Source organism: Balearica regulorum, chromosome 4 (genome assembly GCF_011004875.1).
Source record: "Balearica regulorum gibbericeps isolate bBalReg1 chromosome 4, bBalReg1.pri, whole genome shotgun sequence".
Lineage (NCBI taxonomy): Eukaryota > Metazoa > Chordata > Aves > Gruiformes > Gruidae > Balearica > Balearica regulorum.
The window spans coordinates 47,836,410-47,864,345 of NC_046187.1; the positions used below are offsets into that span (position 1 = coordinate 47,836,410).

The 27,936-nt window shown below is 36.0% G+C and overlaps 1 protein-coding gene and 1 long non-coding RNA gene across 6 annotated transcripts in view; both read right to left on the reverse strand.

Moving 5' to 3' along the window:
- Positions 1–27,936, reverse strand: part of LOC142601751 (uncharacterized) — a 1,264,755-nt gene that overhangs the window by 361,042 nt on the left and 875,777 nt on the right. The window lies entirely within an intron of this gene.
- Positions 1–27,936, reverse strand: part of FAT1 (FAT atypical cadherin 1) — a 113,076-nt gene that overhangs the window by 64,743 nt on the left and 20,397 nt on the right. For all 5 annotated transcript variants that reach the window (XM_075751987.1, XM_075751986.1, XM_075751988.1 and 2 more), the window contains one exon: positions 10,227–10,541. In XM_075751987.1, coding sequence (XP_075608102.1) covers positions 10,227–10,541 — 315 coding nt within the window. The remainder of the gene's footprint in view (positions 1–10,226; positions 10,542–27,936) is intronic.

The window sequence follows — 27,936 nt, forward strand, 5'->3', positions numbered from 1 at the left end:
TTGAGTTAACTGAAAGTACTTATCAACAAGCAGATTTGTAGTTACAGCTGAATAGAAGCAACCATAAAGTCAAATTGCAACTACACCTTAATACACAAGCAACCTAAACATTAAACCAGGGATTTAAAAAGATACTACAGTGAGATAAGAACACATGATTTCAAAGAGAAATATCAGAGTAGGTTTACATGTTGGCTGTTGTCTTGATGTCAAAATTGCTCTTATGTAATTCAACTGTTTTTCCTAAGACTGTTTTTTAGTCACAAAACAGTGCTTTGGTTGCAATTACAGCATATTAACTAATGACAGAATTGGTTGAGAATGACTGTAAGTAACATGAGAAATTTTTGAATTTTTGAATGAACTCTTTTTGGCATTTAATGAAATTCTACAAACTCATCTGAGAAAGTCATAATGTTTTATTCAACTAACATTACATTTTAAAATACAAAAATGTGAAAAATAATATTTAACTAATTTGTAGAGAACGGATATGAAACTAGCTAACTGACTGTTACAGACAAAATCCATTCCCTCCCAATTTTCAAGATACAGCTTATGGAAGAGGGAAATTCACCTTCCAAATGTTCATTACTGTATTATTTTTGTGTGTGTATGTCTGTATGATTTATTTATTTCATTATTTGGTTTTTATTAATTCAAACAATGAGGATTTCCTTAAGAAAGTTCATCAGTTGCCAGAGATGGTTGGTCTTGCTTTATCAACTTCAGAACCGGCTATCCTATTTGAAAATACAGTCTTTAATTTTGAAAATGTAGACCAGATCAAGAACGTGTCTCCTTAAAAAGCCAATAAACAGAACTATATTTGTATTGTTGAAATACAGAAATTTTTGAAAGACTTGAAAAAGATGAATTAAAAATGTAATTTGGCAGATTTTTTTTTCCAATATTTATCACAGTACTGACACTAGATAGAATTTTTTTTCTCTTGAAGGAACTGAGGCAGGAACTAAGAGTAGCATGCCAGAAAAAATATCATATGATCTAACACTATGAATAAAAGCTATTTATAAGAACTGCCTTATTCCAGTGTTCTCTGTATATGGATAAACGAGGTACAGATTAGAGCTTTGAGATATTTCAGGGTTCTGGGCAGCTTTAAGCCTACAAATAACCTTCTTGGACTTTTCTTTGGCTACTCATTTAAATATTTCATATGAAAGGAAAGTTGAGGCAACAGTATAACAACTCTGTTGGATACAATTGTTTTTAATATCGTCTCTCCTTTGATGTTAAGAATGGTTTATCGATGACATATGTATTTACAAAAGTACAGAGAAAGTTCTTCAAATGACACTACGAATATTAGGATACTTCCAACACCTTTACAGGCTTTCTTTTGAAACCCTCTCCCTATACATCTAAACCCCAAAATATTAGTTTGCAAGTGAGAATTTGGAGATTTATACAATATTGCTTTTTTTCTCCCCTTTTGTTTTAATTGTATGTTATTTCCTGTGTTTACAAGACCGGATACTACTAGAACAAGTCTGCAGTCTTTTATCTACTGATTTAAAGGGAACTGCTTTTGTAACTGAACCATATGTAAAGACCTCCATGCAACATTTGTGACAAGAGATGATCACAAACTGCTGCCAAAGGTCTTGTCTCAGCTCTCAGAAAAGCTGAAGAATTTTATAGCTGACTCCTAGTTAGCCTTTGACTGTGACTCCACTGTGAATTTTTTCAGATAGAAAAATTGTATTACTTCACAGAATTGGTTTGGTTTTCATGCAGAAGTATATTTTTACTGAGATTGATGTTTAATTTTCATCACTCAAAAATCAAGCCAAGCTAGATGTGAATCAGGGCGCTAATTCTGAGTAATCTTCTCTTAATAGGAAATTAATCAATACTAATATTATAGTGTTGTTATATACACAAACTCCATTAAGTTACACTACTCAGAGAGCCTATCAAGGAAAGGTTGGTATCTTTGAAAGCCTGTGTGAAGGTGGTACTAAGCAAGCGGCTCATAACGGTATCTGATCACCGTCGCTTCCCTGGCTAGAATTATAATTTCACGCTTTATATATTCCAGCTCAAAAGAACATACAATATAGAGGGAGTCTGTCTCCATCACCATTTCTACATCAGAATAAGGGAAAATTGAAAGAAAATGTCACTTTCTTTTAAACTCTTGCTTTACAACATAGATCATGCTGATCATGACCTGAGTTTTTTATGTAGTTCCAGGGACAGAAAGAGGGGAAGTGAAGGACTGCTGTGCTTCCCACTTTCCCAGCTCCTACTATTTCTCTTTTTCCAAAAAGATGTAAGGACATACATTTTAAAAAAGCCCTAACACCACCACCTAAAATTTTTAAAAAGTGATCTCTACATAAATGCTTACAAATAATTTTTAAAATAGCTGCCTATATTATAGCAAATTTTCCATCTTATCAAGTCCTAAATCCCTAAATATTGTAGAGTGAGTGGATGTGAAAAAGTTATTAGAAATTTCACAGACATGAACTTGTTTTCCAATTTCCAAAAAAGACCAGGTTGAAAACCACTAGTCTAATAGCATTTCAAGTACTTTAAAAAGGAAAATAAAAGTAGCTTTTTGCAGAATTAAGCTCTCTTTCCAAATGTATGTCTGTACAAACTTTTGTCTACTCATGTAACCCCTTCTGGTTGCAGGAGTTTAACAAACATTTGGGTTGATTCTGGTCACATTTTCAGTGAAGGTAAAGAAAAAAAAATGTTCTCAAGACAATACCATCAAATACTTTATTTTCTCTGCATGTGACAGGTAAACATTTGGTCACATGGAGGCTGCTACATATGCTTGGAGCTGTGTGACATGAATGAACAATGACTGAGCCTGGAATTGTTTGCCAGCTACAGAAGTAACAAGAACAATTTCAGTGTTTGGGTCTTTAACTTTAAATCACATTAGTGTGCAATGTAGTAATACTGGTTTTATTCAAGCTCTAAAATATTAGGTCAATTGGGATTAAAACCCACAAGTAGTTAAACAACAAAGATTTCCTTTGTTAAAACAAAGCCAATACTACTGTGCGGTCACTGGCCCTTCATTTCCTCAGTAAGTAATTCTCCAGTGCCATCGGAAACCCATGGAAGTTGTTTGCAGCTGTACTCATTTCCTATTTCACTTCAGTCTCCAAATCACACACACACAGAAAGATACTGTTTTAAAGGTTACAAACAGTGTAAAATGATAAAATCATGTGAGGTAGATGATGTGCCCATGAGCTATTAGCATTTCATAACCTGACAAACTCTAATGATTACTAGAAACTAACAGACGTGAGAGCCACAGAGTTACTGAAATTTAAATCCCACTGTTCAATACAACAAACATTTTATATTAAAACAGCATTCTATTTTAGGACTGCATATATAAACATGTCTCTAAATCAGCACAAAATTTGAAGGTTGATGTTAACTTTGTAATGCATGTTGTGAGGTGTGGTATAATTTATGAAACAAGAGCTGCCACAATCCTGTATTTCCACAGGATCAATTTGGTGTAAGTACTTTCAAAAACTTGAGATAGTGAAAAAGACCATACAAAAAAAAAAAAAAAAAAAAAAAAAAAAAAAAAAAAAGCAAAAGTTATGTCAAGTAATAGTAAAGCCTATAAAAACACTTATCTTGAGATTTAGTCATTCAAACTAGGAAATTCCAGAGTCAAGACTGTCACCTCATCTTGACTTGACTGTCTTGCACGTGTGCATTAAGTGCACAGACTCAGGCGTTATTGGAGCACAAGATACAGCATGTTCTGAAATGGTTAATTACTCAGTTTCTGTTGGAATACCCTATGTAAGAAAGGCCTTATCTAAATGGCCTAACTCCTACACCACAGGATTACTAATTTCCTCAAAAGAACATCCATGGCATTCTCATGATAATACCCATATGCTCCATAAATATGAATGAATATATCTTCACAACACTCCCAAGCAGTGAGGTGGTGCAATTATTCCTATTTTATACCTGCAAAACCGAAGTACGGGGAAATTAACACTCAAAATTAACTTTGTCATTCTCCTGTCCAGGTTATGAACCCAAGTCTAGTTTTTGGAAGTATGCATCATTTTTGTATCAAGTTGCATTAAAGGCATAGAAAGCTATACTTCCACAATCAGCTTTTCTGCAAATTTGACTCAAAATTGTTATATGGAGCAACGTCAAGTAACTCCCTGCCTCATTTGCTCTTATTTTAAATTTCTGAAGTAAAGTGTGGCTTTTGGAGAAAGTGCTATTTGCTACCCAACCCTGATTCTTTCCTCAAGTCAAATCTCGTCTGTACAATAAACATTAACAGAAGTCCTGGTGGAGTGGAAATAAGCATACCAATTTGCCAAAAAAGATCAGAAAATTATTTCTTGCCTGAATACACAGGCAAGGTAGTAAAAGTAAAAGGACAAGGGTCTTCCCTCACCCTATACGGATACCTGGTTAGGATTCCAGTTTCTTGCTCAGCAATACTAAGGAGAACTGAACTCCTTTCACTATGCAAATGCAGGTTTTGCCATTGTAACGTTCATATTGTCACTTGCAAGGTAGTATAAGCTTCTTTCAGGCACCTTAAACTCAGCAATCTTTGAGATATTAAATTACACAAAACCTGTATCATGGAGTAGCAGCCATATTTTAAAATTGTGGCATGGCAAAACTATTCCATCCATATGAAAACTGATACAGAGCCTAAGGGAATTCAGTGAGCTCCTTTTGTTTAGAGAGAGTTCAGTCTAACGGCTCCCTGCAGCAATTAAGAATATTCTCCCTAGCTCTTAAAAATCCCATGTTTTACATATGACTTGAGCCATTATTATTGGTGAGTTAAAGGGGAATAACTTTCTTCTAATTTCACATGAAGTTTGCCGTCCCACAATTTAAAGAATAAAAATAGAAGAAAACTGCAAAACATAGGAAACAATTTTGTTGACAATGTCACTCCTGTAAGTATACGTTTTAAATTGGGGAGCTAGTTTACATACTACCCTTACAATTCTTAATGGTTGCAACAAAAAACTCGTATTTAATGCATGTCACAGTCTCCTGTCTCAGAACGAAATGGCATGTTTTGATTGAAAGCTCTTAGTAAAATGAATACAATAACTCTCTCTTGAATTGGCACTAACAGATCCATTTCTAAAGGATTAATCCAATATAGATTAGAAATTATATAATCATAACTCATAAACAGCTCATAAATATACTTATATACAATGCTATTATCAGCTATTATTAGTAGATGCCATACTAAGTACCTGTTCTACTTTAAGAATTACTGCAATCCTGCTATCAAATGTCATGCTTCCAACATTCCTCCTCAAAAGCAATAACGAAAATTTAGATATTATAATATGAAAGAATCAAAGATGGGAAAAAATATAAACTTGTCCACTCAATACGATTGTGCTCATGTAAAAATAAAAATATTCAGTAATTTAATGCAAACAATACAATATCAAATTGTATTTTGTAAATATAACCATGGAGTTTACATCAGTGATATGTTAAAACTTTTGAGTCCTACAATTAGATCAGAGTTGAATCATTGACTTTAAGTGGAACAGCTCATTACTTGTTCCCTAAAGCATCCATTTTTTTGTCCATCTCACTGCTTTCTCAGACAAAACATCCAAACACATCCAATGAAATACAGAAACTAGCAACTACAACTATTTTGATAATTAAGTTTCAAACTCTTTGACCTTGTTGGTGTAATTACAAGATGTAAAAAGAAAAATACCTAAATAACTCAGAAGCAAATAAACTACACTCACAAGAAGCAGTGAAATATTACTAAACTACTTTCTATTATACATACCAGAAAAAACATTGTGCATTGTGAGCTCCAAAGCACAAACCCCAGAACTTGTTTACTGTTATATAATCCTTTGCTTTACAGGAGTGTTGCTAAAAACGAAAATCTTTTCTGATCCTCAGTGCAACAGCTCTAGGGTTAAGTGGTGAGATTAACCATAACAGTCCCAGGACATGTGTTCTGAATAGCTATCAAATTCTGCCAGCTCCAACTCATTCCACCTAAACATATTAAAATGCCTTGGAAGTAGACCGTTTTTGTCAATTTTTTCTGTAACTACAAGCTATTTTACAAGAAGTTAAGCAGATATAAAGTTGTTACCATAACTTACATATTTGTCTACAATTGTGTTCAGGTTGAGGATGAAAGTTGTGCAATTAGTCTTTGCTCTGATTCTTTCCCAAAATAGTATTATGATAACTATTTTTATTCCACCTGGCCAGCTCATACGTACAGTAGGTTTTTTTCATTACATGGAAATTTCATAACCAGAGAAAATCATATTTCATTTGCTTTAATGAAAGGCCAGGTATATCTGAAAAGATTACAAAATGTCCCGTGATGCACTGTTATATATCCTGCTCCAAAAAGTGAAACAGCATTTCTGCATGCAAAGAAAAACTTAGCAATGTTTCTTTAACTATTTTATAATTACTTAAGATGTTTTTAAGTGAAGGGGATACTCAAGAAACTGATGACTGTAAGAAGCACACAGATACTATTTCAGCTAGTAGCATTTTTGAGAAACAGATCAGTCAATAGTTCTTGTGAAAAGAAATCTCTTCTTTCTGTGAAAGATGAGCTATAACCTACATAGGCCCATGTCAGTCAGTTTCACCATCTTAAAATTCAGGATTATTGCACAAAGACACAGACCTCTTAGTTTGGATCCTATACAATTCTAGAAACGAATTAGCTACTTCCAGAGAAGAGAAAGTACTATTTTACTTGATATAGGTTACACATAGGTTATTGCTATTTATAATCTGTATTACTATTATGTGTGGGAGTTGTAGCCACGGATAATAATACCATAGTGTTATATTCTACAAAGAGACAGAAGATGATGGATCCTTGACCGGGAGAGGAGACAATAACATACCAGCTGAAACGTATTTTTAACACTCACCACGTATTTTAGGAATCCCAACACTAGCCTTTCCTTGACTTGGACTGAATGACGTTACAGTCCCCAATTCACCTTTGAGGCTGCACAGCAGCCCGAAGTAACAAAGGTAACACCAGCTTAACTCCTACAGTCAAAGACTCGATTCATATTCCAGCCCTATCTCCTCTTTGGCTGGAAGGGAAACCTGGGGCCCTGAGAAGGTTTCTCTTCCTTTGACAAATACCTCACAGTGCCATAGCCTCACAAGGTCCAACAAGGGTAACATACCTGCAAAACAAGATGCGATTTGATCTCACTAATTCTAGTCAAATGTACTCTTCAGCTGAGCCCTATTTTTAATCGAGGGAGATAAAATACGCTGTTATAACTACAACAATAACTAGTGTCTTTTAAAGTGATTTTTCAACTCCTTAGCATCCCAATTCTAGTGAAAGTGCTTTCACCCCACATGAGATCTATTCAGGTTAAACATATTTGATTTCTAATAGACAGAAGAGAGACTTGGAATGATACGAACCTGATAACCTCAGTCAAAACTCATCTTGATCACTATGCTAGTGCCTACTACAGATTGACAGTTTCAAACCAAACAGGTACAGGAAAAACAAGACAGCTCATTAGATCACATGAAATCCAGTGTCCTATATAATAGGAAGACAATATACATGAGCTAGCTATTCTATTTAATATCCATTGAACTTATTTGGGTGCACTCTGGGAACACAACAGAAACCAGCCATAGAGGTTTCCTTCTCCTCTGCCCATCACTTCTCCTCCTCTCTATGTTTATTATGTCTATCTAGCATTACAATTTTAACAGTAATAGACATCAATAAATTTACCTATCCCTGTCATTTGAACTATGTTTAAAAAAAAAATTCTCCTGCTGAATATAAATCAGAAGGAGATCCTTTCCTTCTTAGTGCTTTTATTCTGAAATATAATTATTTAATTATTTCCATTTGTGTGGGGTTGGTTTTTTTTTTTGCTTTGCCTTTTTTTTTTTTTTTTGGGGGGGGGTGGAGGTCTGTGTGTGTGTGTTGTTTTTTTCTTTTGTGGTTGGTTTCCTCCCCCCTCACTTTAATATAGAGCTGAAAAGGACTCCAGACCACACTGTTTGCTTCTACGGTATGCATGCTACAATAAAGGCAGGTAAGAAATTCTCTTGACAGAAAATCTTTATTAGCTTTCTATTAAGTGTTCCTTATCACTTCACCATCTAGCGTTTTAAGCTCCCTTTCTAATATAAATGAGATCAACAGTAAGCTACTGATGTGGAAAACTACAAACTCCGTCTGAAGACAAGTCACAACCTCCTGCTGCCCTAATTTCTCTATCCATTAAATAGGAATAAAGATGTTTCTTCATCTCAAAACTTAGGTAAAAGAGGCATGCAAGTGTCTTTTTCTAAAGCAAAGTTTGGAAAATGCTGCATAATGACACATAAAGGCAGAGAGGAGTAGGAAAGGACCTGAAGAAAGAGGAAGAGAGAGTGAGCTACAGAAAAAAATAAGGAAACAACAACCAAGAGTACTTGGCCAATTATGCAGTAAAGACTAAATGAATGAAGAAATATCAAAGTAGCAGGCAAACAGCACTTTTCAAAAACAGACAGGGTGAGGAAGTACACAGAAGAGCAGAAAATTTTTCAGTTTTCATCATATGTAAGCAGAGAAAGGCAAATAGAAATAAAGTGTGCACACACACAGAGTTTCTGCATTCACTTTAGAAGACCTTGTGGTTGAATTTTTGTTTTACTTCTTAGGCTGCCCTTGTTCTAAAACCAACACTTCTGTAAATATAGTATTTAGATATCGGCTTTAACTAAACTATAGCAGCAGCAGATCTTTAGAAATTTCATACGTCCCTTTTGGCAATGTCTTCACAAGCAGATGCAGCACATGCTGACAAGTTATTGTCAGAAAGAACCCAAATAACATACCTGTGTTTGCACTCAGAGTTTTGCTGACACAGCAATTACAGCTGATACAGCACCCAAGTCTTTCATATCCTGAGCTGAAACAACTATGAAACAGAACAAATGCCGTAGTGTCAACCCAGCCTTCAAAACGTATTTTTTACCCAATTTTTGCTCCTTTAAATCCCCTGAAATTCCCTCCATGAATGAGCAAGAGCTAAATGAATAAGACTTCTATTGCTCCTTTCTACTTACTGGGTTTGTTACAGATTGAAGTCACTCTCTACATGACCTCTAGCCTAAAAAAATCTCTGGATTCTCTGAAGAAGTTTCTGGCAGAGTGAATCAGAAGCATCTCCTGTAATTTGTACTGTGAAACAATACCTAAATGCACTATATGAAATGCTAAGCTGCACCCAACCCAGCAAAATATTATTTAATTAAAACCAAACCTTTCTTTACCATTAGGAAAGATTTGTGGGGGGGAAAAAAAAAACAACAACAAAAAAACCACGCATCCAGTATATGTACTATTTTCTCTATGTTCATTCAGAAGCAAGAGATGGTTACACTCTTTTCAAAATCACTGTGTAGCTTCAGTTAAAATGGATTATTATATTTGTTTCCTGTCTCTCTGCCCTACACACATTTCAGTATTTGTAATTCACAGTTACTAGAAGGTCACTTGTTTCTTGTATTTGTACTTTCCTGTTAAAACTTCAGTATGTTTTTTTCCTGAAGCTTTCCAAACCACCATTGAACTCAGACTCTTTCTTTTCATTACACAATAACCACACCTACAAATTATCTTCCAGATTTTATATTCCTTACAACAGCAACAGTTACTTACAAAAATAGTCCCTTTTGACTGTGGGACAAGTGAGTTTGCAGTTAATAAATGGCTTGCATTGCTTAGATTAACACTATGTGTGTGGGGGGGAAAGGCTGACAACCTATGCATGAAAATTGAAAGACAGACTCCTAAAGTCAGCTTGGATGAAGCTATGCTAAAATAGGTATTTTTACTGTCTATTTATTGGACTACAAAAGCAAATGGGGATTGACCCGTCTAGAATGGAGCTACTCTAAAGTTCTGAAGTAAACCTTCCCAAAACATGTACAATATGGATGTCAAGTACTTTGAACCAACTGCTTCACTCTCAAATCCTCCTCTACTTGTTTGTATAACTTACTAATATTGACACAGCATGAGATACCAGGTTAACACTAACTATTATGAAAGCATGGTTACAATGTTAAACCAAAGATCTTGATTTTGCCTGGTTTATGTATTTACTCAAATACATCGACTCATTCATATGTAAAATAAAACACCTTATTGTGCTTACCAGTTTTGGGGTTTATTGAAAAGAATCCCTGTGGATTTCCACTTGTAATCTTGTAGGTTAATTTTTCACTTGAGCTAGAATCTGGATCAAATGCCTCAATCTGAATGACGGATACATCTTTAGGTGAGTTTTCCATGACCTCTGGGTAATAAACTGGTTCTGTGGTCTGAGGAGCATTATCATTAACATCCCCAACTTCTATGTAGATTTCAATGAAAGATGATAAAGGTACAACGCCTTGGTCCGTTGCATAAACAGTTAACCAGTAATGTGAAGTAGTCTCACGATCCAGGCGATCTGCAGTTTCAATAATACCTGTTTAACAGGAAAAAAGAGAAACAGAAAATGCTCAATAAATATGCAAAAGTGTATAAAAGTAGAGGGAGCAACAAGCTTAAATAAATGAATAAAAAATAAATACAAGTAACTGACACTGATTCTACAGTCCGTGTTAATACACACAGACACACATATTGAGGCTAACCTGAAGCCACAAAAAATAAAATCACTACAAATTTTCAGCAATTATGCATTACAGATATTAAAACAATATATTACTTAATTGCCTTTCCAACATCCTTTGAGATTTATCAGATCAATTAGCACTATTCATAAAAGTTATTTTGTGTAAAAGATTAAATATAATTAGTAATTCACAGTCTTTTGGGATTTGAATGACCCTCTTTACTCATCACTGATTATAGTGAATTTTATACCATATTAAACTACCTGATTTAGATGCTGAACTCTTGAACTGTTTACCATTATTCATATTAATGAGCAACTACTTAAGTGTGAAACATTCTTATCTATGTGCCCAAATGAAATATTTAACTGAATTTTCTTAATGGGCTTATTTGGGTTCACAGAGGAATTTCTCAGAAAAGAAAACAAAAGTTATACCTGAAGATAACCTTTGTAGCATTAGGACAAAACAACAGCTGCCATTACTCTGGCAATGGAAAGCAGCGTTTAGCTCAATTTTACACACATAAAATGAATTACCATTTAAGGAACAGCTACACAATTCACAAACTTAATAAAAATCTGTCTGCTGAGTCTCCAGGAGCTTGTCTGAGCCAGAACTAAATAAAGAATGAGAGACTCAAGTTTTTATCCACTGTGAAGGAAATACAGATCTATTTTTATAAGCAGCTTACTCTACAGTTAAAGTCATAATATGCAAGTTTCAAAAGGGTATGTGACATGGCGTAACCTATATGACGGGGGATGAATATTAAATGGATTCATGGAGCAGTGGCACAACAAAACTTCACACTTTCCTTCTGATCCAGTCACTTTTACAGGTTGTCCTATTTGAGATGTTTTCTAAATAGATCTTAAAATGAACCTGATACATGCTGGGGTGAGGGACCATTTCTGTAGAAACCTTGAAGGACTTTGTCATGACTCTTATTGTTTGTTACAGTGAGACACACCAAGCCTCACTGGGATTGGAGCTGAGTCAAACTGTCACCACAACACCTGGGTTTGGACTCTAGCTACAACCATGTAACATGACTGTGTGATGTGGCCCTTTTCCCGAGTCCAGTTACCACACAACATATATATACCATCAGTAAAATAGGTCCTCAATAAAAATATGCCACTCCGCTTTTACAGGAGTTCTTCAGGAAAGGAATTAACTCTAAGTATCATTTCCTTCACACACACCAAACACATTTTTTTTTTTTTATGCATTATACCACCTGAGCAAAATGAGGTAAATATTGAGGAATTACTCATTTATTCATTACTTTCTTTGTCTTGTGGGAAGCTGCATAAAGGTCTGATCATGATCACTTGAAATTTTAAGATGTCAATAAGATCACTTCAGAAAGGCTGGAGGGGACAGCATCTAATGCTTAGACCTGCAAAATACCCATATATAGCATTTCAAGCAAGACAGCATTTCAGAACTACCACCAGATGTCAGTGTAGAAACTGGTTTTATATAGTGTCAAAGGCTTCACAACTGGGATAAAAAGGAGGGGCACTGGAATTTGAAAATATACATGCATTACATACAGTCTATAAAAGTTTTCTTGAAAGCAAGCTGGTGGCTTTATAATTTCCTATTTTTTTCTTTCCCCTCTCAAAGGATCATCACAAAAAAACCTAAGCCAAAGTGTTAATTTTAAGGACACTGGCATTTTACATTTCCAGTCTCTTCACTTCAGTATTTATATTTTATTTGATAGCAGTTTTACTATTTAAAAACCCATAATAATCCTATGTAGTCACTGGATTTGTGATGTGGTTACCGGCATATTTTCTCATTGTTAATGTACCTAAATTTGGTCTTTAAAATGGACATGCCACCTTGAGAGCCCAGCTACTTGCATTCTATTTTAGTGTATCACTAATGTTACACCTTTTGCACCTCTCTACTTCAGCCAGGAGACTTGCTGGGGAGTAAAGACATTTGTTAATTACTGTGGCCTCACTTCTAAACCTAAATGCTGGATGTGGCACACATGCACTTCATCTTAAGCCTGGGTAGACTCCACGTATGCCTTAGAAAATTTTGTAAAACCTTCATGTCCTATCAAACATAAGACTAGACTGTATTCATTCCCTTTTAGGAAGGCTTCCAGCAATGCTGCTCTGTTACCTGCGATCCATGCAGAATGCACAGGGCAGGCTTATGTGCTGAATTGAACAACCATTATAATTTTACACCTGTCCTGCTTTCTTAACTGTAGCTACATCAGAAGTGGCAGATTAATTTTAAAATAGCCTTGCCTGATTTTCAAGAAACATAGAAAGAGACTCTGTGGTAATGGAGCTCTCCTCCTGCAATCTGCTCACCTGGTATTTAAAAAGTTCTACCACCTTTGCTATCAAAGCCTACCTCAAGAAAAAAAGAAGACTGAACTATGTTGCTTTTGTGGATTACCAGTTCTCAAATGTCTGTTCTCTTAAGTCACATAGTTCACAAGGGACAAAGGGGAAAAAAGTACACCACCAGAAAACCAGTAACAACAGCATCTTAAAAAGAAATATGTAAAAAGATTATAGGATAGTGACTAACAGTACAATACAGCACACATGGACAACTTTATTTTTTGGTTAATTTTTAATTTCAAATTAGATCTGCATATATGTCATTATTTCTGTATATTTTACACCAACTTCTGCAGAAATATTCAATGAAAGGCTTGTAATCTGTCTGATCATCTGTCATGTAACACAGATGTTTACCCAACAAGGCAGCTCTGGTTTTCAGAACATACCCTATTTTCTACAGGGTCACCCACACTCTAACTGTGCATTAGTCAAAGTAACATGAATCTCATTCTTTAAAAGTATTTTTCCCATGTTTCTCACCCAACAGATCCTGAATTGTTGGGTGAATATTTTTCTGTATGTGCTCTTTATAATTCCAAACTGAAATAGAAAGGATCTTGGAAAATGATTTTATGATCGGTCAAATATGCAAAAACATCTATGTAACTGTTCACCACTAATCAACAGATTAATTCCTGAAGGAACATTTCCTAGAGGCATAAAGGGTACTTAAAAAACCTCCATGTACCCCACTTACACTTTAAAACAGATGGAATAGACAGGTATGCATGCAAGTTGGAGAGCTTAGAGGCAGCATCACATGTAAGTGGATTACTTTGACAATATTAAAAATGAAGACTCAAAATAACATTCCTCCAGTATAGAGTCATGCAAAATGGGACAGGAAGATAGAGAGCAAAAGTTGCCCTTCACTCTTTGCACACTGAGGAGGGTGGAGGAGAGGCCACCACACCTAGTTCTCCTTCATCACTCAAAGTTGCAGGCACGGTGAGGGAAGGGAAGACTGATCTATTAATATGACTCAGCTTTCTTCCTGCTGTTTCCACCCAGCAATAAAATGGAGCAGATACTGATCCAGTACTCAATGCCTGGGGGTGGGGGGAGCTCTGACTACCAAAACCTGAATTTCTTCACGTTCTGCATCAGCACTTATGTCACAAAACACAATCAACACTAAACCCACACAACTACGCAGAGTACTTGGGATTTTCTCCCCTTTTAACATTACTGTACAATTTGACCTTACACCAGTAATTACAAAACACCATCCTTTTCTCATTATTCTAGTTGAAATTGCTCCCGTTTCTGCAAGTTTAACACTAAATCTTTCCTGATTTTGCCTATGAGAACACTAACAGCTTCATCTTTAATTTCTATGCAACAATGAATACAAATGCATGTAAACGTCAGCAGTCTACTATACCTTCTAAAAAAAAACCAAACAAAAAACCAACACAAAACCTAAAGCCAAGCCCAAAGAAGAATTTAACTAAGACACTAAGACCTTTTTTTTAAAAATTATTATTTTTAAAAAGAGAACAATACTTCTATCAAATCACAAGTTTAGAACCAGTCCTTAAAGTATCATTGGCTGGTGTGCCAACTTTCTGCTTTTGCAAATGTTGACTATAGTGGCCTATTTTACATATTAGGGTAGCATAATACTGTATGGTGTTTGAAAGTCAGCACTTGTGCAGTTCATAAAATTCACTGGCATTTAGTTATAGTGGTTCTCAAGACAGCAGAGAGAAAATGATGGTAACTCATGCATCAAAGAGAAGTAATAAAACAATCTAAGTAAGAGTTAATTTGTTTTAATCTTGCAATCGGCTAGATCCATTAAGCATCAGTAAGATGTTGATCAATATCATCAGTTTCAACCGTGTATTTTGGCTCCTAGAAAGTATTTTCACTTTATTCTTCAAGTGGTGCAAAGCACATTTAGGGAGTACAGCTTAAGTGCTTCTATTACATCTTCAATGCTGTAAAAGCTTCATCTCTGGTCTAACTCTTCTCCCATTCACAGAAAAAAAAAAAAAAAATCTTTAATCAGGAAATTTCCCATCCATTCTCTACGTTGAGACAGTTTGGTAATTTTAACTTTTAGAAACCATTTGCTTTTTATGTAGCAAGACAAGTAATCTTCCACAGCACACCACCAGAGAATCCTTAGCATGTGTGGTAATCCCAAAGACTTGTAAATATGATTGTTTGAAAAATATGGTGAAGTGAGGATTCCAAAAACATTTTTCACTTGGCTGGATATACAATCATGAAGCCTTTCAGGTGGTCAGGATAAAAAGGAATTCATATTCAGTCACTAACCACCAGAGGGGAGTACAAAAGAGCTCTGATGAAAAGTTTCTCAGTCATCTGCAAGAGGACATCAGAGCTGATTTTACAATATTCATATATCTGAAGTTTTAGACTAGATGTTGTTCCCACTTGATGCAGTGGAATTTTTCTATTAATTTCATTAAAAAAGGCAAAAGTCCTAAGCGAATACTATAGCGAATTTGGTCAGAATTCAATATGGAGGAACAGGCTGATTTATGAATACAGTAACTGAGGAAAAATCAGAGTGTTAACCTCACTCTCATCACTACAACCAAAGTCACTCTTAAAACAAAAATAAACATACAAAGCCACCTCAAATCTGACGGTCTTACAAACGCCAATTCTATCTAATTAACAAATGCTCAAACTATAATACCCCCAATTCCCAGGGATGATCCTCCTTAAGTGTGCTTATCCATGAGAACTCTCATTAACAATATTAATGATTCTGTAATGGAAATCAAAACCTGCAATCATTTCTCAGCAAAGCATGAAAATGCAGTTTAGCAGAATTTGCCCTGGGAGTGACGTTTGAAACAAACTAAGAAAAATCCCTGGCCTGGAACATGATGCTTGAAATCTGATTACAAACTTAATTAATCTAAATTCTAATAAGCTGGGCAAATCAAAAAGCTTCTTCAGCTGCTTTAAAAGCCATGTCGGGGGGGGGGGGGAAGCAATATTTTAAGAATTGCATGAACAAAGGTTTTGATCAAATATGACCTTCAATGAACAACCAATCCAAATCAAAGTTTTAAAAGTGAGTGGATTAAGCCTGTTACAAACAGAGGCATGCTGTCCCTCAATGGCACTAGTCTGTCAAAACAGACTGCAACTTTGTCTTGAATTCTAAACAAATGTTAAGTCTCTGCAGTGTAAACTATCACCAAGGTCTGTACAATCTTTTGAATTAAAAGTAAAATTGGGGGAAATGCTCAGCACGTAGTGCAGTTTACTACTTTAATCTCTGCTACCTCTAGATAAGATGAATATATTTTCCAGAAAGTTATTAATATTTATGAAGTTAGCTTTTTATGTGAACAAAGGTCCAAAGAATCCCAACTCCAAGAAATTCTGGCCAAATTTCTGCTTTTCATTTTGTGGAACTTTGCTTAGTTGTTAAAACAAAGCAAGATTGTTGATTAGTGGTTTGGTTGTTTTGTTTTTAAAGTGAAATCTTACTAAATATAATACTATCATACTTTGGCTTTTAATGTTAAAGAAATTCAGAACAGTTAGTTTTCAGGTTGTTACTAAAAATCTCCAGACTTGCAAAACCAGAATTGGCTAGAAAACAAAAGCCATTTTACAAAGCCAGTATTTTCCACTTTAATTAACTTTTGATTTCTGCCCAGGTCATCTTATTTAAAATAGCATCCATTCTAATCCATACTTTGTCTTTTGCTGCAAGTTAGTGACACTGCAGTTATTCAAGACTATCCAGATCGAACACAGATGAACACGGATGACTTCCTTGGCAGACTTCTTGTTCCTACTCATCTCTTCTTATATGTTGTATTTTTGCCTTTCCTGCAATCCACCTCTCTTTCTTAGATTATTACCTGCCACGACATAAGCATTTTCCTGAGCTGTATAAATACAGCAGCTACAGCAGAGCTGACAGGATAAAAAAAAAAAAAAAACATACAGAAACCCCCCCACAAAAAAAACCCAAAAAACCAGGAAAGAGCATCTCGTATAGGAGAAGATGCAGCGCTTGTCTGCTTCTCAGCAGTCCCCAGAGGCCTCAAAGAGGAACACATCCATACTCTTTCATCCTCCTTTTCCCCTTGAGTAACTTTTAGAGGCACAGTCAAATCAGGACAATTGGCAAGTGCAATCCTGTGTGTTATGCATAGGTTTTTTGTGTTGGGTTTTATTTTCCCCTCCACTTTATGCTCTGTCAGACATAGTAAGAGAAAGCAAGGTGACTTGATTAAAAAAGGAAAATTTATTAATAGTTATGGCACCTACCCACACAAGATAAAACAAACTACAGCAGACTGGAGTGCACTATTTACAAGTACTACACCCATCTGTAGTACTCCATATAAATTGTGATTCCATTGCTAATTGTGACCAGTGTCATAGCTCAGATTATTTCCACTTTTAGAGCAATTAAAAACAAAAAAATCCTCTAGCTAATTTATCCATATTTCTGTTAACAACTTCTTAACTTTCTTCTGATAACTTCTGGCCACCACTGTAGTCTGACATTGGGAAATGCCTTGAAGCAGCAGCCAACTACAGCCACAACCCTACGTGCCATAAAGAGTTCTACAAACTGAAGGTTTTGAAACGTGTAACCTATTGAACTCCCAAGAAAAAATTCTTTCTTCCCCTGAGGCTGCTGCGCTACTGTAACTCAGGCCTCTACCAAGTACCAGTGTATAAGGGACAACTAAGCCTTAAGCCTACAGTTCTTCTAAAATAGCTTCCAATGGTAGTACCAACAAAATTTAGTATTATTTGATTAGTCAAGTAATAACCACTTGGTAAAACCAAAACAAACAAAGGCAGCACAGTATCACACAGGTATTTATTCTACACAAACCAACTATCTTTAAGCACTGAAGATTTCAAGCATGTCCTGCCGTAGAGACAAGGAACTATTCAGCACTTAAAATGTCAGTTGAAAAGACCAAAATCTCCATCCTGTGAACTCCTTGAAACAATCTCCTTCTAAAGAAGGAATGGAATGAGATTCCTTTTGCAGAAGTGAAATGTCAGCTCGTCCACTCTATAAACAGGGCAGAATGCCAAGAGAGGCACTGTACTCTAACTCTTGAAATACTAAAGACCTGTGGCAGGCAGTGTGAACTTTTAAAAAGTATATACAATCTCTCTTTTAAGAGGAGCAATATTTTTGATAAATAAACTGAGCTGGAAAAGTGCTAGCCTTTCTTACCTGTATCACATATGCACTTTGAAGAGGAAGCATTATGTGCTTTGTTCCACCTCTATGGAACAAAGTGCAACAGCCACCCAGAGAAATATGATTTGCTTTTCAACTCCATAGCAATTTAAAGCTTATCACTGACAATGCAAGCTACTCACATATCAGACTTCTTGCATCTGAACATTCACACAGACTAAACTGTACTGTTGCAGAATATAAATAATCCTTGGTTGCAACCCTGAAGGAGAGCAGAAAGTTTTAGCAACTATTGCCTTTGAATCACACATAAACAAGAGGTGTTCACTGCTCTTCTCTCCCTTCTTCTCCAGGAGCATTAATTAGGCACAGCTAGAAAGACTGTAACCTAGCAACAAACCATCGATACTGTTTTGCATAACTCATGAAGAATTCAGATTACTTGTTTGCAAACATGCCTGAGGAATATGAATGTGTATAACTAATAATTCAGTCTAGTTTCAAATAGTTTCATTGGTTCTTTTTCAATGATTCTTCTATTTTGCCTAAGTAAAGCTGAATCTTAAATTAACACATTGTGATTTATTTTTTAAATAATTTGGTGGCTTTACCTTTTACGTGCATCTTTGTTAACTGTAATTTATTAAAAAAAACCCCACCAACAACAAAACACACAACAAAACCACACCCCACAAAGGCAATCACCCTTGAAAAATTCTGCAACAAATTATGTTTGCAGGCTACTGGGATCTAATTAAATTAAGATCTTCATATGCACCCCAAAAAGTCCTTTGATAATAGCATCTAATATCTGTCATCAATATAAACATCCCTTCTAACAGTTATAGCTTGTCCCATATTTAGATATGCAACTCTTGTTGCTGGTTCAAGGAGAAATTTTCTAACTAATCAAGGCTAAGAAAATTTTAAGTAGCATCACTAGCAGCACCAGCAAGCTGATGGAACTGTAGTGAATTTGCTCAAGTTCTTTAACTGGTAAATATTATTTCACTGTGCAGCTGTAAGACCTTCAAATGTGTCAAGTCAATCACTGCTTACTCTCTTTCCAGGGACTAGTCACTGCAGGTTCTAGGAGGTGGAAGGGGAAGAATATCACCACAGAGCATACGTGGTCTCTAGAGCACACAGAACCCTTAACAGAGTACAGGAATCCTCATCAGAGCAGATTTGAGATTTTAACTGAACAAAACCAAACTGAATAAAGTAAAGCCTCAATCATAATAAAGCGATGACCTGTTTTATATGAAATTTAACTTCACCGAACTGTTTGGATGTAATGAAATATCTAGCCAAATCCAGTTTTGTACCAATACCTTAAGTAAATTTGATATGAATACGAGTTTTTGAAAACTCCCAAATTCTATTAAATAACCTATTGCATTTGAAATGAAACAATTTCTGCATATGACACTAATACAGAGAGAATAATTGGTGAAACAATCAGACACTATCAGCGTCCAGTCAAACCTGGCAGACTCACTTCTGTAAATGCATAGAAATTACCAATACATTTGTAATAAAATACTTTTTGGGGGAAAAACTTGGCAACCAGACAGCCCCAGCATGTGGTCAAATCCCGACCTTGACATAAAACTTAAACCACAGTTTTAAGTGGATCTGACACAGTCAGAGCCATTAACCTACAAAGTATCACTTCTGTACTATGAACAGACAGCAGTAATTTGAATTGTGTTCAGCCAGAGGGAGGAAAAGAGTCACTACTGATCTCTGCTACATGCAGCTTATAATCAAAGTAGATACAAAGATTTGAAGAAATATAGAATGTTCACTAGTTAAGAACAGCTATCAGTTAAATAACCATCTAAAGATAGTATGAAGACCTAGAAGCAAAAATGTGCATGTGGTTAAAGCTCTGCACCAAACACAGACTATGTTTTAAAACATTGAGACAAAAGGTTTTTCACGTCTTAGTTAAATGCGTAAAGTAGAACAAAACACAAGGCAAAAGAAAGAATTGTAAATAATTAGACCCAGTAACATTTTGACTTCCAGTTCCTGCCACATTGCTTTCTGTACATTTGTAGAAAAACAAGTCAAATGAATGGAAAACACAGTGTTTAGACCATTTATAAAAAAGTTCTGAAAACATGTTCTTAAAATTGTCTACATAAAAGAATACATCCCGAAATTATGATTCAGTACTAGGTAGTCTAGGCTAAAAGTAATAAATCTGCTAAGGTCCACAAAGATTGTGAACTCGCTTTCAGGAAGCTGGGGGGTGACGAGGGGGAATTTTCATAATTAGAAGATCCCTGATGGGGTTGCCTTAGAACTCAACTGATTACTTCCAGTTCAGAAAATCTTTTCGGACAATGGCAGACAGCTCCTATTGTCAGCCTCATTTATGCTTATTTTAATAGCTCCAGATTATTTCTGTCAGCTAGGCTGCTTGTATGTCAGGCTTTCGGACAGGCAATATAATTGCTATACAGAGGAACAGTACCATGTTGCTAAAGCTTGATATGGAGAGACATAAAAACCCCCTGATGAGTGCACATTAGGGAAATGAAATGTTAACTCCTATGCCAATAGGAAAAATTATTGTAATACAACCACATGGGATCTACCTCTCTTTGAGGAGAGAGCAAGTAAAGCAAGCTTGCTGTTAACATGAGCAGTCATTCATGATTTGAGAGAAAGCACGCTGAAAAAACATGACCACACTACTACATCAGCATTACAGCAAGTTTATAAAATATTAGTGAAAACAGAATAAACTGCCAGCAGATTCTGGGCCAAGCATGTGGCCTCTCAGTTCCCACAAAAGCAGCTCCTCTTATTGTGTTACATGAGCAAGATTTGCAGGATCTGAGGCAAATCATTGCTCCAGTTATCCATCCCCTTATTCAGGACAGACTGTTGTCTTCACGTAAAGACACAACTGGTTTCTATGTCCCAAGAAATACAATTATACAGTATCTCAAAATTAGAATAAGTAATTATGTTTAAGCAAAAAACTTTGGGACAATATTGTTACACTATTCAGTTACTTTTAAATCCTGCTCTCTTACTGCAGTTCCATAAGCAACAGAGAATTTCTAGTGAAATGCAGGTAATTCTGAAACAAGTGAAGGGTTCTACAGGTCTACTGTTTGTTTACTTATGAACATCAAAGACAAAGAAGGAAGCGTAATCAAATGTGTACATGTACTTACACGTGCATAAGAAATGTAAAGGATGAATTTATATGTTTTTTGTTAAAGTTCATAAGAATTTCCACACACAAACGAACACATATACGCTCTTTAGAACTATGGCTTTACCCTGAAAAATCCCTCCAACTTCACTGTCAGTCTTCCTAGTACTAAGGAATTGTTGACAATGCGAGTGGTTATATTACCACTCCAATAATTTAACTGGGAAATTGGGAGCCTCTGAAGGGGAAATTCCTCTGCAAATGGCCCCAGGAATTTCAAAACTAACTGGAGTTGACAGATTAACCTAGGTCTCCCTTAGGCAGAAGAAGAGGCTACAAGGAAAATAATGAGATGCACGGGAAGCCAATTATGCACAAGAGCAACACTTTTAATTGTACAGAAACTGGTTTGTTGATCCAGAAGGATCTAGTTGTTTAGACCTCTGCAAACTATTAAAATACCTGGACAGTTCTGCAACAACTATATTCACTTTTTGTCTGTAAATCTCAAAGTTTAATGACCATCTTAAATAAGGAAAATTGTTCCATGTATCCCAAGAATCTTCTTCCTGCACTCACAGCATTTCTCTCAGATTCCCTTTTTGGTTGCCATTTGAACAATTGCAGCCTACCTCGTATTACTTCTGCAAAAGTAACTTTGAAAGCCCAGCAAGTTCAACAGAGCAGTCCCATTCTTTAGTAAGAAGCAGTTACAGCTGTGCTCCACAGCAACACCGGCTCACGACTAACCCCCATGCAAAAAAATTATCATTGAGCATGTGCATGTTATACTGATCTGTTTTTTGGACAATTTTGCTTCAAGCTTTCAGTCTCCGGACTATTTTCGGTTGCAGAAATTGCTGGTTAACAATGACAGTTCCCAGACCAGGTCCGAGCAAGAAAAGATACTGATACCTATCAAAAGGCAAGCAGTGTGTCGAGAAATACTGGAAATGAGGCTATCACTGCTTTTTGTGCTACTGCACCAGGCAGCTATATATACAGTGGAATTTAATTACTGTCAACAGAAGCACTGCTCCCAAGCAGATTTAGGTGGACAAAGAAAAGCTAGTTTACCTGCAAAATCTACCTGCTTTACAAAGCAAATCAAAATCATGACATTAAAGCATCAAAAGTGGCATCAAAAGACATTTTCATCCTTGTTCTGACAAAGTCAGATTTATTAACCTACAAAGTATCCATTTATTTATTCAGACTTTATTTCTACTCATGTATCCAGAGGGGATTCCACACTGATCAGTACTTGTTATACGATTTTTTTTATTTGCCTTTGCATACAAATCAAAATAATCAAAAGGCCATACAAAGAAACGTTTCTGAATAAAAACTTCAGGACAGGAGAGTCATGAAGGCAAAGAACTTTGAGATTAAAAAAATTATGTTCATTCTCTTTGGTTAAGATTACTGTATCAAGTAAACGAGAAATCCTCCATTTGTAAGCAAATACTTACATCCACAGTGAAGAATCAAAATGTAACATCTAAAAAGGAGACTTGCAACTGCAGAACTAGAAATTACTTATTAGATGTCAAGCATATTTATTTGTAGGTGCCCTGGATGCTTGTTGGGAGATGGGTTCAGCCTTTTTCCCCATAAATAATGGATAAGTGCCTACACAGTTTTAATCAATATTTTACAGAAAAAAAAAAGTAGTCTAAACTAATGCAAGTTAACAGTTAAAAAAAAAAATCTATAAATTTAATTCACTCTATATTTATTGCTTAATAGTAGAACCTGCAAGCATTTGGATAAACAGACCACAGAGTTTCTTTGTTAGAACTTCTGTTGCAAACCTCTATATTATTCCCCACAGAAACACTTTTCACTGAAGATAACTGCACTTTTAGTAACAATACCAAAGACAATGAGTGATGTGAATAACTCTCCACCAAACAAGAAGTTTGTCATAGAGCCATGATAAAAGTAGATCAACTCTGTCTACACTAGTATACTCAGGATAAATGAAAGAACACTACGATATTGTGGGTAACTAGTAGACCATTTAGGCACAAAATGCATTTTGCTCCTGAACCACTGAAGATTTTTTCCTTGTTTAAAAAATTCACAGACTCTGCAGTGACTAGAGATGGAATTGCACTAGGTTTCCTTCTCAAATCTCTGTATCTGTCCATGACTGTTCTCAACCCTATATTCTCAAATGCTGGCCATTCTTGTGTTTGACTAGATTAAACTCAATTTCCAAAGGATTTTTTGATTACCCCTGGAATTACAGGCATAGCATGGCACATATTTCTTACTCCATTTCCTCCTATCATCACATGCTGGATCAATATTCACTCCCAGTTTAATCCACATAATCTGCAGTAATCTTGTTCCCACTGTAATCATCACTCCCTTAACTTCTTATTAAATAATGCGCATCAAAACTGATGTGTCACTTGAGTCAATGACAACTTGACAACTCATCTTTCACTAACAGTTTTTGAACCTTCTCATACACTCCTCCCCTACCTTATCTGTATCTGGAAAGATTCAGGTCAGTCCAAAATTTCACTACAACATTTCGCTGTTCAGCATGAACATTTTTAAGTAAGCAAAAAGCTAACTAAAACGTGCAAGTTCTAAGACTTTTATTTTTTTAAATATTTGCAAGCACAGTTCACAATCTCTGGGCTTCTGTATTTACTTAACACACCAGTCCCCCTTCAGAAAGCTGATTAGGAATGATGTGAAATAGTGGGGACTATGAACTGCTTTATTGCTTTTTTTTTTTTTTTAGGCATGTTTTCTCTATATCCATACATAAAGTAATCCACTTCTAAACAAGTTGTCATCTCTTCTTACATACTTCTTCCTTTAAAATGGTCTGGACAAACCCAGGCAACCCAAAATATTTCTGTACTAGTTAGTAGCACAGGTATGGAATCACATACATATAACCAGCCATCAAAGAGAGAGGCATAAGTAATTTTTCTATTTCTGATTAATCTGCTAAAATTGGAAAAGTAATATTCAAACTACCTTCAAAGTGAACTATGATACCAGATTTCTTATGCAAAGGCATAGTCACCTTTCCCTCCCTCCCTGAAGTAATTAACATTCCTTGCACAGGCAGCTGGACATTTGTTAATCATTAACTGTTTGTGTAATAAAGACAGGGAGAGAAACTGTTAGCCATTCCTTAGAATGGTACACCAAAAAGAAAAAAAATTACTGTTCAGTGAATAGTGTAAAAATATTTACAGTAACAAAAACCCTGTTGTATTACCATAGCATGTTCAATATTTTGCTACCAATATCTGGTTTTGTGAGCAACGCTTTCCATGTTCAAACTTAAGTAATTAACTCAGGAATTTAATCAATAAAAAACTCAGTACTTTTAACTAAAACAGAAAGAGATATCTTTTAAAGAGATGAACTATACTGTTAATCTCTTGGATAGTAAAATAATACATACAACTAGAATTGCAACACCAAATATAATAGAGGCATAACCAATGCACACATTCCAATCTTATCTAGAATCACTTTGATTCACTCTACCTTGCTTTCATTACAGGAAGGGCACAGCAAGGGCATTCCTCTCAGATCAAACAGAAAATTCCACAGACAGAAGTTTCCACATGTCTGATTCGTTGCAGATTAAACCCTTATCATTAGACAGCAATCTCTAATTTTCATAGAGACAGGATATACCCTGTCATGGTAAAACTACAGGCAAAGGTAGTGGGGGGAGGAATAAAAAATTAAAAAAATCTGTAGAATGGAGATGTATTCCCCATGAAAAGCCTATGCATGTCACCCTTGCAGCTTTGGAGAAATGGAGGGGACAAGGTACCAGCATTAAAGATCACACACATAATTCCATCCATACGCTCCATCATAAGCTTCTTTGTACTGCAAGTCTTTCAAGCTGAACTACCAAACTCCCTCTGTGCATAAATACAACCAGGACTACAGGCAACACATGAGAAGTCTGTATTCATTTTTAGCACATTATTCATTCATTCCGTATTCATTTTTAGCACATCATGTTACCAAAATCTTCATTTCTTTACCCACGTGACTGGAGCAATTCTGTAATGCTCATTTACCAGTAAAACTAAAATCAGAAGGCTATTCTGTAACTATACTTCTTACATTTTGAAATGTTTAATATAATAACCTTTTAATCCTTAAGTCCTATCCAAAATGTGAATAAGCACCCTACAATCAGTAGCTTCAAAACCAAAACTCAGGAATTTTCATTTTTTAGTGTACGGAGGCTGTTTCAGGCTTTTTGCATCAGCAAAATAAAAATGGCCTTTTGTGTAAGCACCCCAAATGCCTTATTTAAGAAACATGCAGATTTGGGAAGCAATCCAGGTCCATGAGGATTATTCTTAGTAGTAGATTGGGCAATAAAAATGCAACTACTGAATTTTCTGTGTGTAACCTTCCCAGTCATATAGGCAGATACTCAGTTCTGGTATCAGCAATGCCACACTGACAAGTCTGCACAGACGCAGAACTCTGAGCCAAAAGAGCTATTAATGATCGCCACTACTGGTAGGTTAGGACAATTTATATCCATTAGCTCAGCAGTTTGCTCTTTAACCCTAATGCCTATCAAAATTATGCAACTCTTTATAAAAAAACCATGAAAGTATTGATTTATCCTTGTTCACAAATAATATAAAATTAAGTAGAAGCAGCTATTAGAAGCACGGATAGAACACAAGGAGTTTGTGAAAATTACTTTATTCAGAAATGAGGTTGTCTATTGCAGTCTTGTTACTAGATTCTTTGGACATTTCCATTTTCCCAAAAATCCCTCTTTGATGGCACTGGAATACTAGAGATTTTCTTTTGTTAAGCCACATGGAGACTGACGAATTGAAAAATTCATTTTTAGTCACGTTCAGATGACCAGTGTAATCAAGTCACAGATGCAATAGGAATGATAGAGATTGCAAAATGGACCTGCAAAGCATAGTTTCAGCAAGGCCCAAAGCATTTTTAAATACAAGTTCTAAAGCTGTAACTACTGCATGTTATAAGTTGTGGAAGTTTGCCAAATGCTCATGTAGGTTTGTCCTTTTTTAAATACGTCCAAATGCTGTATGATTAAAGTTTAAAAATCTTCAAAGAAAATAATAAACATTACGCAATCATTTCAAGCTCCCCTCCTTTGACCTTAATACGTACTTCAAAAGCTAAGCAGATGCTTAGTAGGAAATAAATCCCCAATTCAGATGTACCAACAGTGATACGGCAAGATGCACCTTCCATAGCTTTTGGCAACCCTTCCCTTTTATTATTCCTCTGCTCACAAGTACTTTTCAAGTCAAAGAGAGGCCTAAGCAAGTTAATAGGCCCTTAATATGTACTCTGCTGCCTGAATTGATTGCTGTTAATCTTGGGGACCCATGTGGCTCAGCCCCCGTTCATCTACAGAGACACAGCCCCCAGGCAGTTCTGTTTTCATCAGACCGAGTTGTAACCCAATCAACACCTTTAACAACAAACCAATCCCTTACTTTCAGCATCCCTGCAGAGGAGGAGGGGAGCCCCAGCTTTTGTATGGGATCTCTATTTGGCAGCTAAGGTGATGTTTTACTCAGCAGGATACCTAAGAAAACTCTCAAACTACTCTGGAAGATTCCCCCTACCAACAGCAAAACACAAGATGAATATGCTTGTCTAAAACTAATTCAGCTTCTTCCAAAGACACATTCTAAAAACTACATTAACAACCTAATAGCACTCTGCAGTTACCACCATCACAAATGCAAATTATATAGTTCCCTTCTAGCTAAGAAAGGTAAACAGCTAGCTCCAGGCTGCTCAGAACCTTAGTCCAAACCCAGGCCTCCTTAATCTCCGCCAAACTGAAACTCAACATTAGCTCTGAATGCCAGGCTTAGCTCTAGCACGTTTGATAAACCAGAAAATAAACCTGAATGCAAGAGCATCATCCCACAGGTTAACCCAGTGGCACCATCAGTTCCAGACCTCACCCTGAATGTAATCACACCCCGAGTACAGTAGTGCAAAGCTGCAAACTGTACTCAAGACCAGATGGTCCCTGACAGGTTAACCAGGTAACCTGTTCTGAACCTCAGTACTTATATGCATATGACTAAATTCATATGTGTCAGGCAGCCAGGCTATCCGTACCAGCAATAAAGCAAAATAACACACCCTCAAAAGTTAGTTATCTCCTAGGAAAAAGCTTTCTGGATTGCCTTTTTTTCTTGGGTAGCAACAAATTTAGGATTTGTCCTCAGTCTAATTGATAGTGGGTCTCTGGCTGTTACCTTTATTTCTTTAGGCAGACACAAACTGTGCGGAACTGGGTGTGTACTTCTTCAAAAAAGTTTTTAAGTTTCTCCTAATACCAGAGGGGATCTAAGACACAACAGTTATTCTTAGTAAGCTGCTGTTACAGCTATTTGTACTGACTCATAAAAGAGAATCTATGTGCCAAATGCCTCATTTTTAAAACCATAACAAATTGGTGGAAAATACATTTTAGTTGCATGAAA